We start from the raw sequence: 20,261 nt of genomic DNA on the forward strand, positions 1-20,261 counted from the left end.
CCATGGCAGAGACTGACAGCAGTGCCTGTCTAGGAAGTCCTCAGCAAAGCAAATTTCACCAAAAAAAAGTGCTTGGTGAGAAATTTTTTTTCCTGGATGAAGGAAACCACCAAAGCACTGTTTCTGAATGTGAGGGCTGGGGGCTCTCCCCCCCCCTTCCACAGCATGCACAAACCATGCCTTCCACCTCAGCCTCTCCTGGGGGGGAGAACAGAACGAAGCAGCTCCTAAACACAACAGACATTACTCTGAGTTAGTTTTGCCATTTCTGTGTTTTATTTCTTGTTTTGTTTGAAATGACCTGTACCACAAGAATACAATTTATTTAACAGGTTGTTACTTTCTTTCTTTTTATTTAGTTATTTTTAATAATTTTTTTTAGGAGCAGATAATAGTTAAGTAGATACTGTTTATTTCACTGTCTATAACTCCCTGCATCATTCTCACACCCTCTGTCTCTCTGGCTTCTCCACATAACTCAGCCACAGAGTGGCCTTTGGCCATGTGATTGATTATAGCTTGTGGATGCAAAGTGGAAGCTCTTTTCCTCAGCTCCAATTGGTGATAAAAGCTCAACAAGTTACATTCTAGGGTCTTTCTCAGTGACTTTCTCCTCTAATAGCTGCTTATATGTTTCTGGTGCAGCATGTTTTATTTTATATATTTGTAATAGTTAAAAAAAGAAAAGAAAAGAAAAAAGATGAGAGCTTACAAAGAGGAAAATGCTGCCCCCGTAGCATCAGCGGTACTGCAAAGTTCTGATTGTTGGGGGGGCGTTTCTTGTCGCTTCACAGTTTTGCTGCAAGGTGTAATGCCCAAGTTTCCCCAGAAACCTGCTTCTGTGTGGGATTTTACCCTTTCTTTTAATTGATCCCCATGAAATTTGTTTTGCATTAGAGGCCAGACACAGCTGTTGGCAGAGAAGAATGTGCCCAGAACAGAAGAGCTGGTCACTTGGGAAGAACTGCCTTTTGTAGCAGCTGATGGCTACGTGGTTTCTGCTATGCACACCCACAAATCAGGGGCTGCAGCTGCTTTCAACCTATTTGCTGCGCGTGGACTTCAATGCTTATTCACCACCACTGACACACTTACCTCTACCACTTTGCTGTAAGTCACAGAAACCTTTTGTGTCCCAAGGCTCAAGCTCCATCATCTTTTGCCCCAGGTAGGACAGCTATATGGTGCTGACTCTCTGATGCATAAGGAGCACTGACCCAGAACCCATTTCCTAGTTTCTGCCTCAGCTTCCACACACCCAGACCTCTGTGTAAGAGACTGTGAGCACTACCCTTCTCTGCAAGCTTGGCTCACTGTGTAGCTGGACGTGCTCCTCCTTTGCAGCAGTGTGGTAGAACTAGTGATGCACAGTGGATCTGAACGACTGGGAATCGTGTGTGATTCCTACACTGGTGTCACAGTTCTGAGTAACTTGACCTGATTCCCAATTTAAGGTGATACAAGCCTTTTAAGGGTTAAATCTAGACAAGTATGTCTGTCTCAGTTCCTGGGGAAGAGTTTGCATTCCTTGCTTAAAGAGATTAATATATGCTAATTACTGTCTGCTTCAGTTCCCATCCTATTTCAGAAGCAATGCAAACATTTCCAGGGGTATTATCTTCAAGCAACAGGGGACATCCAGATGGGCTCCAAGGTTATGCAGCTGTAATGGAGAAAGGTGGTCCTGGAAAAAAAATGCATTTGGTATCTTTATATATTGCTCTGCTGAGGCAGGAGCTGCCTCCATACCATAGCCCTACGCTAAACAGCCAGCAGTCTCTATGGGCTAGAAGCTAACTTGGCAGCTCTCCATAATCATGTTTTGTAGACAGTTCATCCTCCTTGGTCTGGACAGCAGGCCTAAGTCCAAATATAACCAAGCCAAAAGAGCCTTTCTGGGTTTTTTTGGTTGGTTGGTTGGATTTTTTTTTGGGGGGGGAGGAAATTGGTTGGGTTTTTGTTTGTTTGTTTGCTTGTTTTTAATGTAAGTGACCTTTCTAGCCAGGGCCCAAAAGAGTAAGAATCACCTCTTAAGATCTTTTTAGGCCATTTTGGGACACCTACCTTTGCACAGCAGTCAGGACACAATGTGCTGTGGCTGAGCTGAGTGGGACTTGGCAGAAAGCAACTGTGGTCAAGTGAGTCAAACTTACAGCACATTTGTGAGAGCACTTATGCCATAGGCAGAAAGAGCAGCACATGACAAGCCGGCTTGATAGTGATAGTGTGCATTTCACTTTGGTCCCTCTCAGTCACAGATGGGTACAGTGAATAAGAGCGCAACCAAAAGCCTCTTGTTTTCTCCCCAGCTGCCTCTGGGTGGGAGCTGGGGAGAGAAGCACAAAGATCTGTTCAGTGCACAAGGCCACTGTGTTATTGCTACTGCTGTGGACACAGAAGCAGTTCCGGCTCTGTGCCTTCTGCCCCTTAGGTCTCTGTTGGTTTACTAATGTGCCTGAAGCAAGATTGAATACCTTTCTCAAGTGAGGACAAAATGAGTGAGAGTAGCTACCACTGTCTAGTGCAGGGAAAACTCAAAGGAGATGGAACTGAACTATCTCAAGGAGGGGGGGTTGGCTACAAGAGCTGAGAGGTCAGTATCACTTAAGTGTCCCCAGATTCTGAGCTAGCCTGGGCATTGTTCCACAGCATCGACTGCTGTGACACACTGCTCCAGTAGAAGATAAGCACCCAGTGCCTCATCCCTGGTTTGGAAGGCTTCCTGCTGACAAGAAGTTACTCTTCTGCCACACCACCTTTCTCCTGTGCTATAGCCAGGAAGGGTTTGAAGCTTGAGAGGAATAGAAGCAGTAGAGCCAGCAGTGTCTCAAATGTAGGTCAGAAGCTTTTTCTTACCTCTACTGCTGGCATGGTGACCATGCTGACCACAAAACAGTGAAACTAGGTTCCATCAGCTCAGCCTGGCTCAAAACTAAGAGATCTAGAAAGTAAAATCTCAGAAAATGCCAACAAAACAGTTTTGTAAGTCACCCACATCCACCTCTGGCTACCGGGAATGCAGCAGTTATGGCTTAAGCAGCAAATCCAACCCGGGGCTTGGAGACAGCAGGAACCTGATTACATGAGAAGAGTAAACAAATACTCCCTTACTTCTCCCACCACCTCAAGGTCAGATATTTGCTTTCCTATCAGCAAAAGCACCTCTTACCAGAGCAGGTATAATCTAAGCTAGGTCTTTTGCTGCTGTTGAGAATAATAGGATGAGGCAGGGACAGACAGTAGTGGGGACATTGGGGGTTTCATGCCACCCTCTAATTTATTTCCCTAGGCTGCCACAAAAAAGCAATCTCTCAGGCTCAAGAGCTGCCTCCTCCAAAAAGCAGTGCCCTTGATTCCTAACTAGCATTTGGCAACAAGCCTAAGTCTGTGGAGGCAAAGAGCTATTACTTTAATGAAGTCTAGGAAAGCCCTGGTTTGGGGTGTATTTATATTTGGGCAGTAACCATGCAGAAAAAGCCTCGTATTCTCTGCCACAAGGAACAAGTGGGGAATGGCACTCAGCTGAGCTGAAGAGGCAGGGGTGATACACTACGGGGTGAAAAGTGTGGAAGAACTGTAGTTAGCACCACATAGGAGAGGATGCAGAGATTATCAAGTCAACCCAGCACGGAAGCATAACATTTTTTCTTGCCATCTGGGAAAGGAGACTTGCATTCTCTCAGGGACATACATCCTGCCTCTCGAGGGGCCTGCAGGGATTGTACATGGGAGGGACTAGCCAGGCGTAATGACACACTGTACAAGGTCGCAGAATATCTTACACAGTTAGGAGCATCTTTCCCAGTAAGAAGTGGGGCCTGTATGTACAAGTGTTAGCTGCTGCTAGAGGAGCCTGGGAGGCAGCCATTTTTATCAGACAAAGGTCCAAGAGCACTCTGCCAAAAGAGTATCTGCTCTGTCGCTAGAATGGTGACCAAAAGAAGGGCCCTGGCTGCTCTTCTTTCTATCTGACCCCTCACAACACCAGCAGATAGTTTTATATTGACTGTATTCTTCCTCTCTTCCTGATTCTGTCCCCACTCCCCCCTTCCAGCACTGGCAGAGGGAGCTGGGGAGCAGGTGGCCTGGACAGCGCTGAGAGCATCACTGCTTATAAGGACTGAGCCCTGATGACCACCTCAACAAGTGCAAGAGCATATTCTGGTATTTCCCACAGAGAAAACAAACAAAACCCAAAACAAAACAGAAGATAAAGAGGTGACTGATTTTAAAAGAGTTTTCCCCCTCCTGTACATGAGATTCTGCAGTCAGGCCGACAGATAGACATTAAATAATTCTTCCGTAATAAGTGATTGGAGATAAAAGCCGGCGGTGCCTGCTGCTGCTGTTTGGATCTCTCCGTTGGCTGCATCTTTGTTTTTAGTTTGTTCCCTGGCCACTGTCGGCTGGCGTTGGGGCTGTCAGACCTTTGCCTCTAGCATTTCTAGGAAGAGTTTATGCATGGGAACCTTGCCCTGCAGTTTGATGCTGTAGAAGTGCTGCACAGCTTTGGCCGCCGTCTGCCGCAGGAGGGGCAAGGTCAGAAGCAGCTTGCCTGCTCGCCGTGGCTCCTCGTTGCGCTGACTCAGCTCGTAGTCCTGCAGGGCTTCGTGGAGAAGGTCCTGGAGTTTCTGCACTGCATCCATGTCCTCTATGTGCATGGAGTCTGGGGAGAGGCAGAAAACACAGCAAACAGGTAAGTCAGACATGAGTAAGGAAATCCTTTTGGGGCCTGAAGCTAAAACCAGGCTTAAGTGACACTTTGCGTCCCGTGTCCTGCTCCTTTTGCCGGTCACCTCAAGGCTGTGCAGGGGTCAGGTTGGGAGCTTTTGTGACTTACACATTCACTTGCCCTCCATGCTCCTTATGAGGAGAGTCACCCTGCAAGGGGCAGCAGCTGCTGTGCTGCCACTTGGGAGCAATCTCATTAAGAATAATTAACACTGCTATAGCGCTTCATCTGTCTAAACTGCCTAATTGTTGTGCAGCTGCTCAGGGTGTCAGTAAGACAGAAAAGACCCAGTAGGTCACAAGTAGTGTGCCCAGGGGTGTAGCCAGCCCCACCTTTGTGCATATGCCCCTGTTTTTGGAGGCTGCCAGCAGCTGCTCAGGGAGTTCCCTGCTTCAGTAAAGGAAACTTGCATCTCCTGCAAAGCCTCTTCCCTTAGGCTGCCAGTTAGATCCTACAAGCTACCAGAGCGGCTAGCAGGGTTTGCAAGGCTAACACAGCTCTTTGGTGTATCTCTGAGGCAAAGGTAGTGACCCAGTTCAGGGTCAAACTGGGGAAATCTGCTAAGCTTGTGGGTAAGTCATGGTGATAGAGGGCAGCACCAAAGAGTCAGAGAAGCTGACCAGGCACAGCATCACAGGTTTTCCCCCTTTTTATCTTACTGATGATTGTTTCTTTCTTACAAATACAAAGCTGGAAACACTGCTGCCTTGCCTTCATTGTTCAGAGACTTGTAATCAATACTGAACCCATTGATAAAGATTTCTGCCACAAGGTAATCAATCCAGAAGCAGCAGCAAAGGGACACTCTGGCAAGCATGCACACACACACACATAGTTGCACCATCTGCTACTGCAGCCAGGCTTTACAGTGTGGCAGTGCTCTGGCTCAGACCAGACACAAACACCACAAATGTGAGGATGTGGGTTTTTCAGTGTGACAGCAGTGAGGGGGAGCAAAGTTGGCTGATGGACCAAAATCTCTCTAGAAACATGTGTCATCTCTGTGGAGAGCACCACACAAATTAATGACTCTGAAAGCCATAAGATACATGTACAGTGAAGGCTATTTCTGTTCAAGAGTTATAAGTACCACAACATTATGTCTAGCATGAAAGCTGTTTAAGAAGCTGTTTAGAAGGAATGCTCTCATTAGAGGATACTAAAGGGTTATGTTTCCAAGAAGCCTACTGAGAAAGGACTGTTCTTGCTGCATTTGCTTTTTGTAACAAAGAAACCAAGCAAAGAAGCTCAGAGAAAAGCCAGTAGGTCATCACAGTGACCTGAGACAGCCACAGAGGCTGATTCTGAAGAGTAGGGAGGGAGAAGCATGTTGCCAAGTAAGTCTGGCAACTTTTCCCAGCCAGGTAGCATCTCTGGAAAATTTCCATCCAGGAGAAGTGAGTGGGATCTATTTCCTGCCAAGTTGCAGGGTGTCAGTTTTGTTGACTAGAAGTATCAAGAGGAGGAACGTGGAGAGAAATGTCCTCCAGCCTTTCTGTTCAGTGTCCTTCTGGCTAGAGGCACAAGTGGGGAGAAGTAATCACAGTCCATCAGTCTGCAGTTCACAGTGGGTGCTAGAAGCACTTCATAGTAAGTCATAATTCAGGTCAAAGAGAGTGCCCTGTTTTGGGGTATTGATGCTCCTGTACAGCACACAGAATCCCAAAACTGTGTCCTTCTGCCACCTGACTTCTGTAAGGTGACAAGACTGAACAGGAGGTATGCAGGAAGAGAAATTGGGGGAATAAAGATCAAAGCCTGCCCCACTACCCTGTTCTTTGCTGAAATAAGCTCAAAATTGGCAGCTGACTAGAAAAAAAATAACATTGCAGGATTAATTTCCTTGCAATCCATCAGTGAGCTGGTATCAATAACATTGATAAACTGTTAATTACAAAATCAATAGCTATGAATTTTTACAGCTGTCAGAGCACTGAGGTGGAGGGAGACTGCCTGACCCTGTCCCTGAGGGTCAGCTAGCCCAGAAGTCAGGCTTCATGTCAGAAGCCCTTCTCCAACATTGCTGGCATGGGGTACAGGGTGGGTATGAGAATGGACAAGGCCTCCTCATCTGACTCTTTTCTAGCAGCTTCTGGCAGGAGCAGGGGGAGCAGGGACCTCACAGGACTCATTAGTACAGAATTTGTTACACATCCGCTTTCTGTATCCAGCCCTTGTTCACTTCAGCTCAGCACTAAAATGTGTTGGGGAAAAATAAGCCTTGGCTTGTCTGGGATGTCCTTAAATGAAGATGTGTTGTATGCTAACCTGGAAGGCTCTTCACTACACATGTTGATCAGTTTCTCTTCCTGAGAAAAGAAGACCTAATAATGCCTAGGAAGGGACTGCTGGCTCTGAAAGGTAAGAAGCTGAAGTCTGCAGCACCCCTACTCTGTCAGAAAAAATGGATGACCATATTGTTGGGACATGCCTGCTGCTCTGGGCATCAAGAATTAATTTCTCATCTCTCTAAAATGCACTTACTAAAAGACAGAATTTACTTGGATTTCTTTGCCAGTCCCAGCAGGTGTGTCCTTGGTGCATTACACTGAGGACTCGGACACCAGCCACAGCTCTGGCAAGGTCAGCCGACTCTCAGCTTCTTCTCTAGTGAAGTGTGAGTGAAGTCTTGCTTCTGTTCTCATTTATTTTAATTCCTCAAAACAAAGGGTCAATATGAAAGAAAGTCCCTAGAAACTGGGTTGGATAAACAATTAGGGATAAGGGAAATGCAGAGATTTACCTATACAGTAGGCAGAAAACAGGTGTAGGCAGCACAGGTGCTAATGTTGCTGCTCGGCTTTGAGCCCTGTCCCTGACTCAAGGCAACTGAGGCCTGATCCAGAGGTAGGCTGCATTCCTACCATTCTGGGAATCAGCTGTTTGCATGCAAGCACACACATGCAGGCTCTGCAAGTCTGCTCCATGTTAAAAATACATCAAGAAAAATAATATAGGAAAAGAAGCTGAAGGTTGAATGTGAAAGTTACATTAGAAAACGACACCTGGCCTATTCTAGCTTCCTTAGGTGGGTTGTGAGACACTCAAATAACATGCAAAATGACATCTCATAGATGACTTTCTTATATCTCAATGCAAATAACAAAGCAAGGCTTTTGTGGCTTATGCTCCTACGTAGTTGTGCACTAGAAGAAACCACTGAACTCAGAATGGCTTTTCCCATCCAGCTGAGAACATGTGTTAGCTAGGGCTTCCTCATCCTTACCTTGGTTTGTTTACTCCACAGCACTGCAAGCAGAACCCGAAGGCACCTGAGGAGTGATGGCTGTTTTGCTCTTATCTTTGCTCAGTGTTTCAGCACTCCTGACACAGACTGTTCCAAAAGAGCTGTTCCCTGGGTTTAGTACTAAAAGCATAGAGAGCAACATCAATAGAGACTGCTTCTGTTGCACAGGGAAGAACTAGGCAGCACAAAGGCTCAGGTTCTGCAGTGTCTCTGTGCACAGCATGAGCCAGATAAATGTCACAGTGTGGCATTTGTCCTGTTACCCTGTCACAAGCACTACCTTAGCACTTCTGCCTCTCTCAGGAGCCCTTCTCCCTCTTAATTTTTTGACCTTCCTGGTAGATAGGAGGCAGTCACTTTAACGAGAGTTAATTGTGTTGCCAAAAGCCACTGTCCCACAACTGAGAGGCCAGCCTTGGCCACCTGCCCATCCTGGTTCAGTGGCAAAGTAAAGGCAGCAATTAGAACTAAAAAAGCAATATATGAGGAACTGAAAAGGGAGCTAGCAATTTATATGAATCAGAAGTTATGAAGTGTGGAAAATCGATAAGAGAAGTGAAGGACATTGGAGGAAAATCCATGGCTGGAAGGGCTAAGGACAATAAAGAAGTTTTATAAATATTTAAGAAATAGAAGAAAAATGACCATTTGTAGGAAAGCTCTTTTCACCTGGAGATGATTAAAGGATTAATAGCAGTGCAGAGGAGGTAAGTCCTCAGTATTTCTGTCCTGTTTAGAACAAAAGCAGCATTATGTACCTGTGTTATATGCAGATGTCTGTTGTTTGTGCAAGATGTTGGGCATCTGTTAGGGGCAAACTTCACAGAAAGCAGCAGAGCTGGATAACTTGGCTTTAAGAGTTCTAAGATTGCTGGTGAGGCCCATCTAGGGCAGATTACTGATTAACAAGTCTTGGTATTTTTGAGAAATTCAAGATGACTGCAAAAGTTCAAACGATGATCATATTTGCCGAGGTCATATCGGATAATTGCCATATGAGCCCAATATGAACCAGGGCAAAATAGAGGGAGGGTGGGGAAATACATTCCATTAAGATGTATAAGATGGCAAGTTCTTCACCATCAGGGTAGCAGAACGCTGAGCAGGTTGCTCAGGGAGGTAGTTGAGGCTCCATCCCTGGAGATATTCAAGGTGAGCCTCGACAGGGCTCCGGGCAAGCTGATCTAGTTGAGGATGCCCCTGCTTACTGCAGAGGAGGTTGGACTAGATGACCTTTGGAGGTCCCTTCCAACCCAGACTGTTCTATGATTCTATGATATTTAAAAGACATGCAGATGTAGCACTTCAGTGCCACCTGATTTGGTGGTGAACTCGGCAGTATGGGTTTAACAGTCGGACTCGAGGATCTTAAAGGTCTTTTCCAACCAAAATGATTTGAGGGTTCCATAATTCTACTGCCAGTCGACACAATACTTTGGAACAGAGGTCTTGTCAAACAAACCTGATTTCATTCCCTGATGAGATTACAAGTTTGGTTGATAAAGTTAACTGCATAGATATAATAGACTTAGGCTTTTATAAGGCATTTGGCTTGGCACCACAGGACATTCTCATTAAAAAATTAGCACTATGCAATATCAATAAAGCACACTTTCAATTGATTAGTAACTGGCTAGATGACAGATCTCAAAGTAGCTACCAGTAGTGAACTATCCCTGAAGGAGAAGATTTTAGTGGAAATCCAGAGGGATCAGTAAAAACTAGATGCTACTCAACATTTTTATCACTGAGCTGAAAGCAGATTCTTTATTGTCTTTTAATTTGCTGCTGCTATAAGAAGTAGGATGACAAAGGGGAACAGAATGGTGTAAAATGGTCAAGACAGGGCACCTCACAGTGTTCAGGACCACTTGCTTATACCTGAGGAATTGTATCTATAGCCAAGGAATGCAACTGTGAAACTTTATCATGTCAAGCCTGTCAAGCGTAAAAAGACCTGAGGTCATAGGACACAGATCAGCAAAGGCCAGTATCTGGAGGCTGAACTCAAGCAAAGTGATGCCAAAGAGATGGTGCCTTCTTCTTTTTGTAAACTGAGAGAATGATTAATTATTAGAGTCAAGTACCATGAAAGATAGAGATTCCTCCTATTTTAATTCCTTCTGGAAGGTGGCTTTAGCAAAACACAGACATTGAGCTCACTGCTGGGCTGCAAAGGTGAATTCTGTGACTTGGGTCACACAGTTTGGCAAGAGCTGATGTGAGATGACAGGATTCAAGTGATGTAGAGGGAGCCTTCATCACACAGCAGCTTTAGCAGTTTGCCTTTCAGAAGGGATTCTTGAGCCCATACGTGTCTGGCTTTTATGCAACATCAGTGCAGCACACAGCACCTCATATATCCCACAGCCTGCTCAATTGAGGGCTGCAGCATTCCTCAGACTGCAATGGAAGGCACTGGGCTGAGGACTGTGGCCTCAGAACAGGCAACATCAGGCTTCTGCCACCATGTTTTACTCTCTACCATCCAGATCCACACTGTCTCCCAGTTAAAAGGGGATTCAGTGTCTGTGGTCATTGAGCACCCCCAGGACAGAACTAGGTACGCCCAACCCCACAGCTTTTCATGGGACTTGAAACTGTGACCAGGGTTTCCTGTTTGCTGTAACTGACCAACAGTACTGAGGTGGATGCCAGCATGGGTCACATACTGTTTTCTGAACTAACATCAGTGGGAGTGAGCTTGCTAGTGAGCAAGGGCCTCACAGCCTTTCTTTTACTGCCAGAAACCAGCAGCCAGCCCATCTGTGTGTGGTTCCACTCCCTAGTACAGGGTCAGTGCACAGTTGGGGCATTAGCAGCAGCAAGCCTCATTTGTCCCTGCTCTCCAGTTTAGGTCCGGCTCTGCGGACAGGCAGAAGCTTTGAGGATGTTGCATGAGACAGGCAAAGCACAGTCTCAGACTTTAGGTTCTAATTTCCTCCCAGGCCAGGTAACAGTGTGGGACTTGACTTCCTGATTGCAAGGCTGGTGGGGGCCAAGGCTGTACCTGAGTTGGCGAGGGCCAGAGCTTTGAGCGTGACAAACTCCTCCTTTTCCACCTTGAGCTTCTTGTAGCGGCGCACCAGTTGTAGGATGGCCAGGTAGAGCTCCAGCAGCCCCGTCAGGCGAGAGTGTTCTTCATCCATGATGTAGTCCTCAGCATAGACGAGCTTGTCCTCGTATGGCAAGGAGCGGTACACAATGCCCAGGATGAGGATTTCCATCCAGGCACTCTGCAGGAGACTCATCTGGTCCCCAAGGGACAGGTTGGAGAACCCTGACAGGGCAAAACAGAAGCAGGGTCGAATGAGCGGGGAGCAAAACCTCTAAGAGCTTATTAATGTGACCCTGCCTGTGTGGCAATCACTACATGTGGACCTTATCCTTCTCTTTGCTCCCGTGTCCACCCACAGCCTCAAACTGGAATTCTGATGCTCTGCATTTACTGCAACCCAAGGTTAGTGATAACCTCTTTTCAATAACCTCTGCTTCTTCTGTAGCAGCATCAAACCCTGATCTCCACACCATCAGCTTTCTGTCCCACACAGCCAACAAACCTACCCAGTGCCAAAAATACCCTTATGGTGCCATACAAGTACCTAAATCACAGCCAAACCAGCACCCAGCAATTAACCAAGTTTTTCTCCTCAAATTCAGAAAGTGCAGTGACCACCTGGAGACAGACCCTGAAAGCCCCAGAGGACACTTAATAAAGCAGGAAGGCAAACACAGAGGCACTGTCTCCCTTGAGTGTGGGGTAGGGGGAGAGTGCATGGGAAAGAAAACTGTCTGTTATGTCCTCTGTTCCAGGTACCCTTGAAGGCCAGACCATGAAAGATCTTAGGAGACAGGCACTGTGCAAGTCATTACAGACAAGGATGACAAACACATTGTGTTGGTCCCTTAGAGGCAGCTCCCAGCCACCACTGACAGGCAGGGACTGTGCTTTTTGGCAGCTTCTTGCATCTGAAGGTTCCCAGGGGAGCACTCAAACACACCTCAGCTGGTGGTGGGTGAGGTAGGTGGTGGTGATGCTCCACCAGCCTCCCCTACCAGTTTTCTCCCCAGGTGCTTATTAAGCCTTGGGGTTCACCAAGAGGCCTGAGAGCCCATTAGCCTCTGTGCAGGAGCCTCTCAGCCCCCCTGGCTGTGTGCTTTGTCCCACAGTCCTCCCTGCTCTCAGTTCTTGGCCCCATGTCGCCCCACTTTGAAGTCTAGGTAGCCACCACCATGATAATTTGATTTCTCTTGTTATCAAGTTGGCAATTAACAAAAGAGCTGATGATTGCTATATTGACTGACTGTGGGTTCTCTTTTTCTATCTGCACTATCTCAGATGGGGAAGGGAAGGCAAAGGGTGGGTGAGTGGTATTTATTTATCACTACGCCATGTTTTGTGCTTGTGTTGCCAGGGGAAGCAAAGGGTGATAATGGCCTGGCAGCCCTTGGACATCCAATTTCCCTTATCAGGCCACTGAATAGAAAAGAGACCCCAGGCCACATTAATTAACAGATACCAATCAGCTGTCACGTGTTGTGTGTGCAAGGTCTGAGGGCAGCAGTGGGTGGGAGGGAAGAATCAATAAACCATTGGGGAGGAGTGCCAGAGGGAACAGCTAAAGAGGAGTCCAGGGGACTGGGGAGAAGAGCTGCAAACCCAACTCTATGATTCTGAGAGTGATTCTTGCACAGCACATCCTGTGCTCCACAAAGCCCTGCACTGGGTGAAACCCACCCCTTGCTCAGGCTGTGAGTACTTCAGGGGCGCCTTGTCCCTTGCCTCACTATTCTGCCCCTTACCTCCTGCAGTCAGTACTGTGCTGCTCCTGACTACAGCCCTTCTGAGTCAAAACGCAGGCTCGGGATCCTGCTTCCTCTGGTCTGCATGCTGCTGCAGAGGGAACTGATGAGATTAGCTCTGAGACAGGGGTAATGGTGCTGTGCACAGCCACTGTCAGTCCCTAGCACCTGGAATCTATCCTTTGGTCACCTCTCTCCCAGCTCTGACCACAGAGAACAGCCCAGCATTTAGACTGCTGTCTTATGTCCACCTTTGGGGTCAGTCACGTGGCCTTTCTGCATCTTCATTCCCCATCTGGACTACAACAGAGGTTATGACAGTGCCTCACTGCAGTCTGCCAACAAAATTTGTAAACAGTCATGTAGCAGAGTGAAAGGATCCAGGACAGACACAGCTTACACTGTTCTGATAGAGAATAAACTAGAAAAATTGACTTAACCCTAGCCTATGCATCCAGCATCTCTGTTAATCACTCTTCCCCAGAGGCAGTTAGGGCAGGTAGGAACTGCACAACAGAGACCACAGTTTACCCTACAGGAAGGAGAACAGAAGAGCCAGCTGCAATTGCCCTACCCACCTGGGAATACCCACCTGGGAAAACCCCTGGTCAGAAGTGCTCCCAGGCAGCCAACTACTCCAGCTCCAGCAAGCAGCCATGAAGGAGGGAGCGCTGCAGTGCCAAGCCTGAGCTTGAAACTCATCTGACAGAATCAAGACCCTTTTCCTCCTGTGTTTACATGTGTGGAATGCAAGGACTGGAGGACTGTGCCTGTATCACTGCAATCTGCACAGACAAGGGAAGATCATATAACCTGAGGTGTCCCATGCTGTAAAATTTGAGGTCAGAAAAGGTAAATGTTAACTGCATCTAGCCAAAATCACAGGCTTTCTGTTAGAGGTTTATAACACTGGAGAAACTCTAGTGAAATTCAACTGTCTCACCATCTTACAGTGCCCTGCAGCTGCATTCCTGAATTGTTTGATGGCACAGCACCCAGAAAACGCCCTTAGTGATCTGTTTCTTGCTGCTTTTCTCAGGTCTGATCCTGAAAGGTGATGAATGCTCCACTGCCATCCCTAGGTTCCCAAAAGAGGTGCCTCTGTTTCCAGCAACAGAGCTGCGTGCGTATTTTCCTCCTTCTCAGGTGCAGGTTGAGAAAAGGTGATGTGACATTCAGGTTTGCTGGGGCTTTTTTGGGTGATTTGTAGGTTTTTTATGATTATTATTTCAGTGGTTTGGCAGTGGAAGCTCCCAGAATTTAAAAAAAAAAAAAGTCAAGTCACATAATTTGTGGCAAGTGAAGTTCATAATCTGTTAATTTATTATCATTTCTGTCATCCTGGAGGGCCATTAGTAGAGGTAATAAAGGGAGATGTAATTATAGGATCTGAGGCCACTCCAGACACAGCTGCTGTCACTCCACTTGCCATATTTCATTCTGTGCTAATACTATCGTCTTCCTAGTGAGAACAGCACAACAGCTACCCTGGGAGAGCCTTCATCGTCAGCTCTCCAGAGAAGTCTTGTCTCCCTACATCAAGGCATGCAGAAAAGGTAGATGTTGTTCAGAGACAATTAGCACAGAGGGGGAGGGTGAGTACTGGGCAGGGGGCCTCATCCAGAAGGGGACAACAACTCGAGGCTGGCTAAGCATGGCCTTTGAGCTAATGACTAATAAAGCTATTGGGCTAATAACATTTGCTAAACACCATTAAATCATACGTTCTTGTTATCATAGCAGAGTGTCTTTAAGCTTAACTGGTTTTATTTGCTAACACTGTGGGGCAGAAATTTGTGCTGACACCTGGGATCCTGAAGGGTTGGTATGACTTTTAACATCACACTGTACTTTACTAATTCTAGGGTGACTGCAAGGCAGGAATATGTGACTTTTGTTCCTTTCCCTACCTCTTTCTGTCCAGGACTTCATGCACACAGGAAGCCAATGTCCTATTTTGCTCAAAATCCTTGGAAGGCAGAAACACAGGGCATGGACAGTCTAGACACTTGGCAGTCTCCTGGCCCTGCCTTGCTCTGCCCCCTTGCTGCCTAACTCAGTATGCTTCACACTGCTTTTAGAACTATAGGGTGTTTTGTTTCATCTTTATGAACTGTTGTTTGTTACGTTTGTTTCTCAGTGCTGCTCCTTTGTGTAACAATCCCTGAGCTCTCTCTGGTGCACACAGTCCGGTTAGAACGCTGCAGCTGGTCTGGACTGTGCCAGGCTGATGGCTGTTAATGTGCTGCAGGGACTTTGATAAGAAAGGAAAATACTCAGATAAAACTGACATGATGGCATATGTGCCCTGCCTTAAGGATAGAAACAGCCTCCTTCACAGCGCAGGAGTAACCTCTACTGTATTCCAGTACTGGGATAATTTCACTCTGGGAGGTTGGGAGATTCTGCAGGAATCTCAGAGCTGAGCATCCCAGAGCCACGAGCTGGGGAACTACAGCAGTGCACCCTTTGCCAACAGAAACAGCCAAGGTTAAAAGAACACCCAGCAGCACCTCACTGGACAAGCACAGCAGCTAATTGCATTGCATAAAAGCCACTCCTGTTAACACCTCAAGTACTGGGTTAATGGAGCAATCCAGGCTGAGTTCCCTAATCACCACTGTAACCCTACTTGTGATGAATCAGCCCCAGAGGGATTCCAGCACTAGTGATGGGTGTAATCCCTGCAGATACTGCAGATCTTGTAAAGAAGGGTACCACTGAGATTAACCTCTACTCAGAAACACCGTCCTGAAAGAGTTTCTCCACACTTCAGTCTCACCACTTAACCATCTGTATACACAGCCCAGGAAGGCACTAACCCTTGAATCACAGGAGGAATATTGCCTCTGGAAAAAAGAGAAGCATCCAGGAAAAAGCCAAAAGAGGAGCTACAAAGAGCAACGAAATACATGGGAGAACTAAACTGATCACTTGTGCTAAGATGCCTTACCAAGGAAGAACTTAAACCCAAGAAGCAAAGCAAGAGAACATAGACCTGAGCAATGGAAGACAGACAATTTGCAGTATGGGTTAAATCCTGTGATGCTGTGGCTGAGCCTCAGACACTCTCCTGACACAAGGAAGGAGGACAGAAGGGAGGAGATAGCTGCAGTGAGCTGTTCATAGTGAGTGCCTGAAGCAGTCTTCGGGAAACAGCCACGCAAATCCCAAGGACATCCTCTAAGTTCCCTGGCTAATCTGCTGCACACCCAAATCCAACCTAGCAATTTTTGTCAGAAGTGGGGGTGAACTAGAGAGAGGGGGCATTTTCCCTTCCCACTCCAAATATTTGTCCCTCAGAACCTCCTTGAGGGCCATGTCTGCTCCTTCATCTTGGGAACATCCTACCTGCAGGTGTAAGGCACTCATTGGACATAGCCAGTAAGCCTTCTGAGGCCAGCCACATTGCCAGTAAGTTGTTCTCATTATTGGTCAGCATAGAAGCCTGGAGATTCCCTGACAACAGTGAGTAGGGTCCTGCTTTGGGACTCCTTCTATGATGAATCCAGCATGACAAAAGCTTTCCTGACTCAGAGTAGAATGCCCACTACAGTCAAAGTGGGTACCTGCCTGGTCATCAGCTGCAAAGTTCAGTCACTGCCATAACATTTACTCATCTATAAACACAACAGACCCGGGTCATGTTTATGCACTGCAAAATTCCCAAGTCCACTGACCATCCCAAGGGCAGTTTCCCATGTGATTTTACTATGCCACTCAGTGCCAGGCACAACCAAGAACTTTACCATATCATCTCAAAGCCTTTTGCATAAGCCCAGGACATGCACACGTAAGAGTCATCAATTTATGCACCTACACCATTGGAGTTTGTTACCAATGAGAGCCCACCACAAGCAGTTTTTGTGACAGTAATTTCCACCCACCACTGCACGTAAAATTCCTGGTTGAAGACAAAACTGATAAGGACAGTGATAAATAACAGTCCCTTTGCTGGTCATGCTTATACCCTTGCAATTCCTCCTATTTACCTGGGATGTGCTTTGCCCAGCCAATGATCACCACCAATTCCCTGTCTGCCAGGTCACAGAGGGTTGTCAGGGCTTTGATGTCACTCTCTGGCATGGTTGGATCAGGCATGGCATAGATCTTCTCTGGCTCAGCCACCAGCAAGTGGGAGACGATCTTAGTCACTGCGCATTTCAAAGGAGAAGTAGTTGTTATATCTCTCATGACGTAAGCTGTCGTAACAGCCCTTTCTAGAAGGACCTTCCTGGGATAAGACATGACTACAGAGTCCATAGGGCCTCAGGAAAGGTTTCAGTTACAACAGAAGACTACACTGCAGCTACACTAGCTGTAGTGATCTGCCTATGCCAAAGCGACTCTGTACAGGGATGACAAAAGCAGGAAGCTACTGTAAGGTTGTCAGTCATTGCCTTAGGTCCAACTAGGGTAGAAGAGGCATGAATAACCAGTTGGTGGGATGTGGAAAAGTTTAGAGAACTCTGGGTAGTATGGAAATCAGCATGGTAGCTTGGATACAGGGAGAGGTCAGAATATCACTAAATGGATCCACATGATCTCCTAGGGAAGGTCTGGTATTTCACCTCGAATACAATGAATACAGCACCTGGGCTGGACCTTAGGTGTTACCTGATCTGCCTCCACACTGTGATCAGAAGGAAAAAATCCTAGTGCTGGGCACCGCTCTGGGAATCAGAAATGACAACTGCTCCCTTGTCCATCTTGGCAGCCCAGTAAAAAGCAATACAGCGGCTGCTGAGAGGACCACGAGTCCAGAGCAGTACGTACGTGGCTTTTTAGCTGGGGGAGGGATCTGCAAGCTCAGGTAAGTGCTGCTTTCAGAATCCAGTCTCCTCTTGTATTTCTGACGCCCTCCACGGACTCGATCCAGACGAACACCTGCAGGTAAAACAAGATAAGTCCTCATGATTCCTTAGTGCTACAGGGAACATTGACATGCAGATGCTAAAATTTGCTAAGACGGTCCCCACACTCCAGGGAGCTTCTGTCTCCCACACACTTGAGATCTCATCTGAACCCAGCAATCCCAATAACACAGCTACACTGCCTCCAGCTCTAACCACACTGCTGTGAGCTTTACTTTTATTCAAAACATTAATGAAGACAAAAATTAACCCATTCAAGCTTTTGAATCACCATCAATCTGATGGGCAAATGAAAACCTTCAGACCTCAATGCCCTCTAGGTGCTCTTGCCTTTAAAAAGAAAGACTTTAAATGTCAATCAAACCTGCAGTTATAAAAATAGATTGTTCTTTAAAATGAGAAATGTTCTGTGACGTCTCACTGTTTGTATCTGAAAACGTGACCTACAGCAAACAGATTATGAACTACAAATGGATGTTGCAGCCTTCATCAAGTACAGCAAATTTAGTAGAAGAAGAACCCAAACAAACAGAAACAGCCTCTACTACAATAAAGCAACAATACAGCTGTAGCAGGGAGATACTGAAGAATTTGTTGCAGCTATTTGAAAATACAGTAACTCAAACTACAAATAACACATTGAAAACAGGTCCCCGTGACTGGCAAGTGACTGTCCACATGCAAAACCCTGTAGCAGTAGCACTAGCCCAGGTGCTGCATTAGTACAAAGTATGCTGTTAAGAATGAATTGTGACCAAAGCCATAGGTGGTTGTCCAATTCTCAGGTCATCGGTTCTTGTGCAACTGGGGTGACTCAGTCTTGCCAGGAGAAAAAGAAAAAGCTATTGCAAAAAGAAATTAAAGAAAAAAATCTTTCAAGGTAAATGTAAGAGAGTTCAAAGAGAACAAAAATTTCAGTTGACACTGCACAAGCACCTCCTTAGGAACACAAGAGTCCCCCCAGTCTGAGGGTAGGGACCAGTTACGTGATATGCTTACTGCTAATCACATTAAGCCACTGATACTTCACAATCAATCCACTACATAAACATGAACAACTAAAAGCAAACCCTCCAAGTCACTTTTGAAGTGATGCTTTTTAACAGTTTGTAGAGCTGACAAACCTGCAGTCTGCAGGCAAATATTTTACCCTAAGAGGCGGCTCAGGCCTGTCACTTACTCTTGCCACGTTCACCTACCACATCATGGAAAAGAGGAAGCTTTTACTGGAATGCTCATACCAGCCCCCCACAAAACTTACTTGTCACAACATCTAGATCATGATACTCTGCACAGCTTAAGCATCCAACCCAGCTTGACCGACAGACAGGACAAGAGCACTCAGTTCTACAGTCTGACAGCAAAATCCCTGACTGTAGCAGCACCCCTAGGAGTTACAGGTTGCATTACCTGCATGGCTTCATGGTGTGTGGGGACAAGCTCACAGGCATGATGTTATTTATGCCATATTGCTGCTTCCTTTTAAGAGTCCTGCTGCTCTCACTGAGCAGGACAATCGGGAATGAACAGGCCTGGGGGTCTCCAGAGCAAAGAACTGCTGCTGCAAGTGGCTGCTGTGGGAGGACAGCAGATACTGAAGATGCAGAGAAAGATATGAAGCCAAACAGGTGAATTCAGACCACACTGAATAATTTGCTTTCCTTACCCCATTTTGTATTTCTGTCTCTGTGTGGAGAGCTCATTGACATGCCTAAGCCTAAGTACCCCCCTTACTCATCACTTACATAGTAGGTGCCTCTGAAAAAGCTGCCTATTGCTTCTTCTACTTCCAGCAGCAAGTAGTCTGGAAGTTCAAACACATCCAGAGAATGATTTCAGATAGGGCAGCCAGGGAATCCCAAACTTGAGATTATCTAGGGATATCCCTGAGGAACAGCACTAATGAAGTCCTGGGTGAAGCAGGGAACTTTCATTTCCACCCATGGTTTTTTCCCCTCTGTAAGTGTGCCCTGGTTTCCTAAGAGAGAAGATTCATGCTCTGCTGAATGAATGACATCCACCTGTAAGCCAGGAGAACGGAGAGACAAATTACAGGACCTGCCAGTAAATCAAGTAACCAGGTGAGAAAATTGAAAGGGTCAGAATAAACAAAGATTATACAAATATAGAATAATTTAGAACAGGCTGCAGGACTTCAGGCCTAAATCACAGCTCTCTAGGACCTTCACAGAAGAAGAGTCATAGGGGGATCCATTCTCTCACACCAGTGGGCAGGGTGGTGTTGGTGCAGGAAGACACCATTCTGAGCCCAGGAAAGAGCAACACATAGCCCTCCAGGATGCTTTCACTGTGCAGTTTGATAAGCAGCAGTGAGGGAAGACTGGAAGGGGTGGGGAGGAAATGGGGGAAGGAGCTCATTTCCTTTTCCCAAGGAGAAGCATGCCATCCTCCAGTCCTTGGCAGAAGGAAGGCTGTACAGGTTGCAGCAGTATTAGGGACCCTCAATCAGATTATAAGGACACAAAGGACTTAAGTGCATTAAAAAAAGATAAGAGAGACGCAGAGAGATTTGCCCTCCATCCCTCCTTCCCTCACCAAGCAGATAGAGGTCTGTTTGCCCAAGGACTTTGGCTTGTTAATTTTG

At 46.5% G+C, this 20,261-nt stretch overlaps 1 protein-coding gene across 2 annotated transcripts in view; it reads right to left on the bottom strand.

Annotated features, from left to right (window-relative positions):
* Positions 1 to 378: 378 nt before the first annotated feature.
* ESRRB (estrogen related receptor beta) overlaps positions 379 to 20,261 on the bottom strand; it is a 43,740-nt gene continuing 23,857 nt past the window's right edge. Inside the window, exons 3-7 of one of the 2 annotated variants that reach the window (XM_054162004.1) lie at positions 17,559 to 17,669; positions 16,775 to 16,936; positions 10,990 to 11,259; positions 4,556 to 4,666; positions 379 to 1,684 (exon numbers count right to left, since the gene is read on the bottom strand). In XM_054162004.1, coding sequence (XP_054017979.1) covers positions 1,656 to 1,684; positions 4,556 to 4,666; positions 10,990 to 11,259; positions 16,775 to 16,936; positions 17,559 to 17,669 — 683 coding nt within the window. In that variant the 3' untranslated portion in view covers positions 379 to 1,655. Of the gene's footprint in view, positions 1,685 to 3,636; positions 4,667 to 10,989; positions 11,260 to 16,774; positions 16,937 to 17,558; positions 17,670 to 20,261 lie in introns of those variants that run through there. The other variant, XM_054162005.1, reaches the window with a different exon arrangement.

This window comes from Dryobates pubescens, chromosome 5 (assembly GCF_014839835.1).
Source record: "Dryobates pubescens isolate bDryPub1 chromosome 5, bDryPub1.pri, whole genome shotgun sequence".
Taxonomy (NCBI): domain Eukaryota; kingdom Metazoa; phylum Chordata; class Aves; order Piciformes; family Picidae; genus Dryobates; species Dryobates pubescens.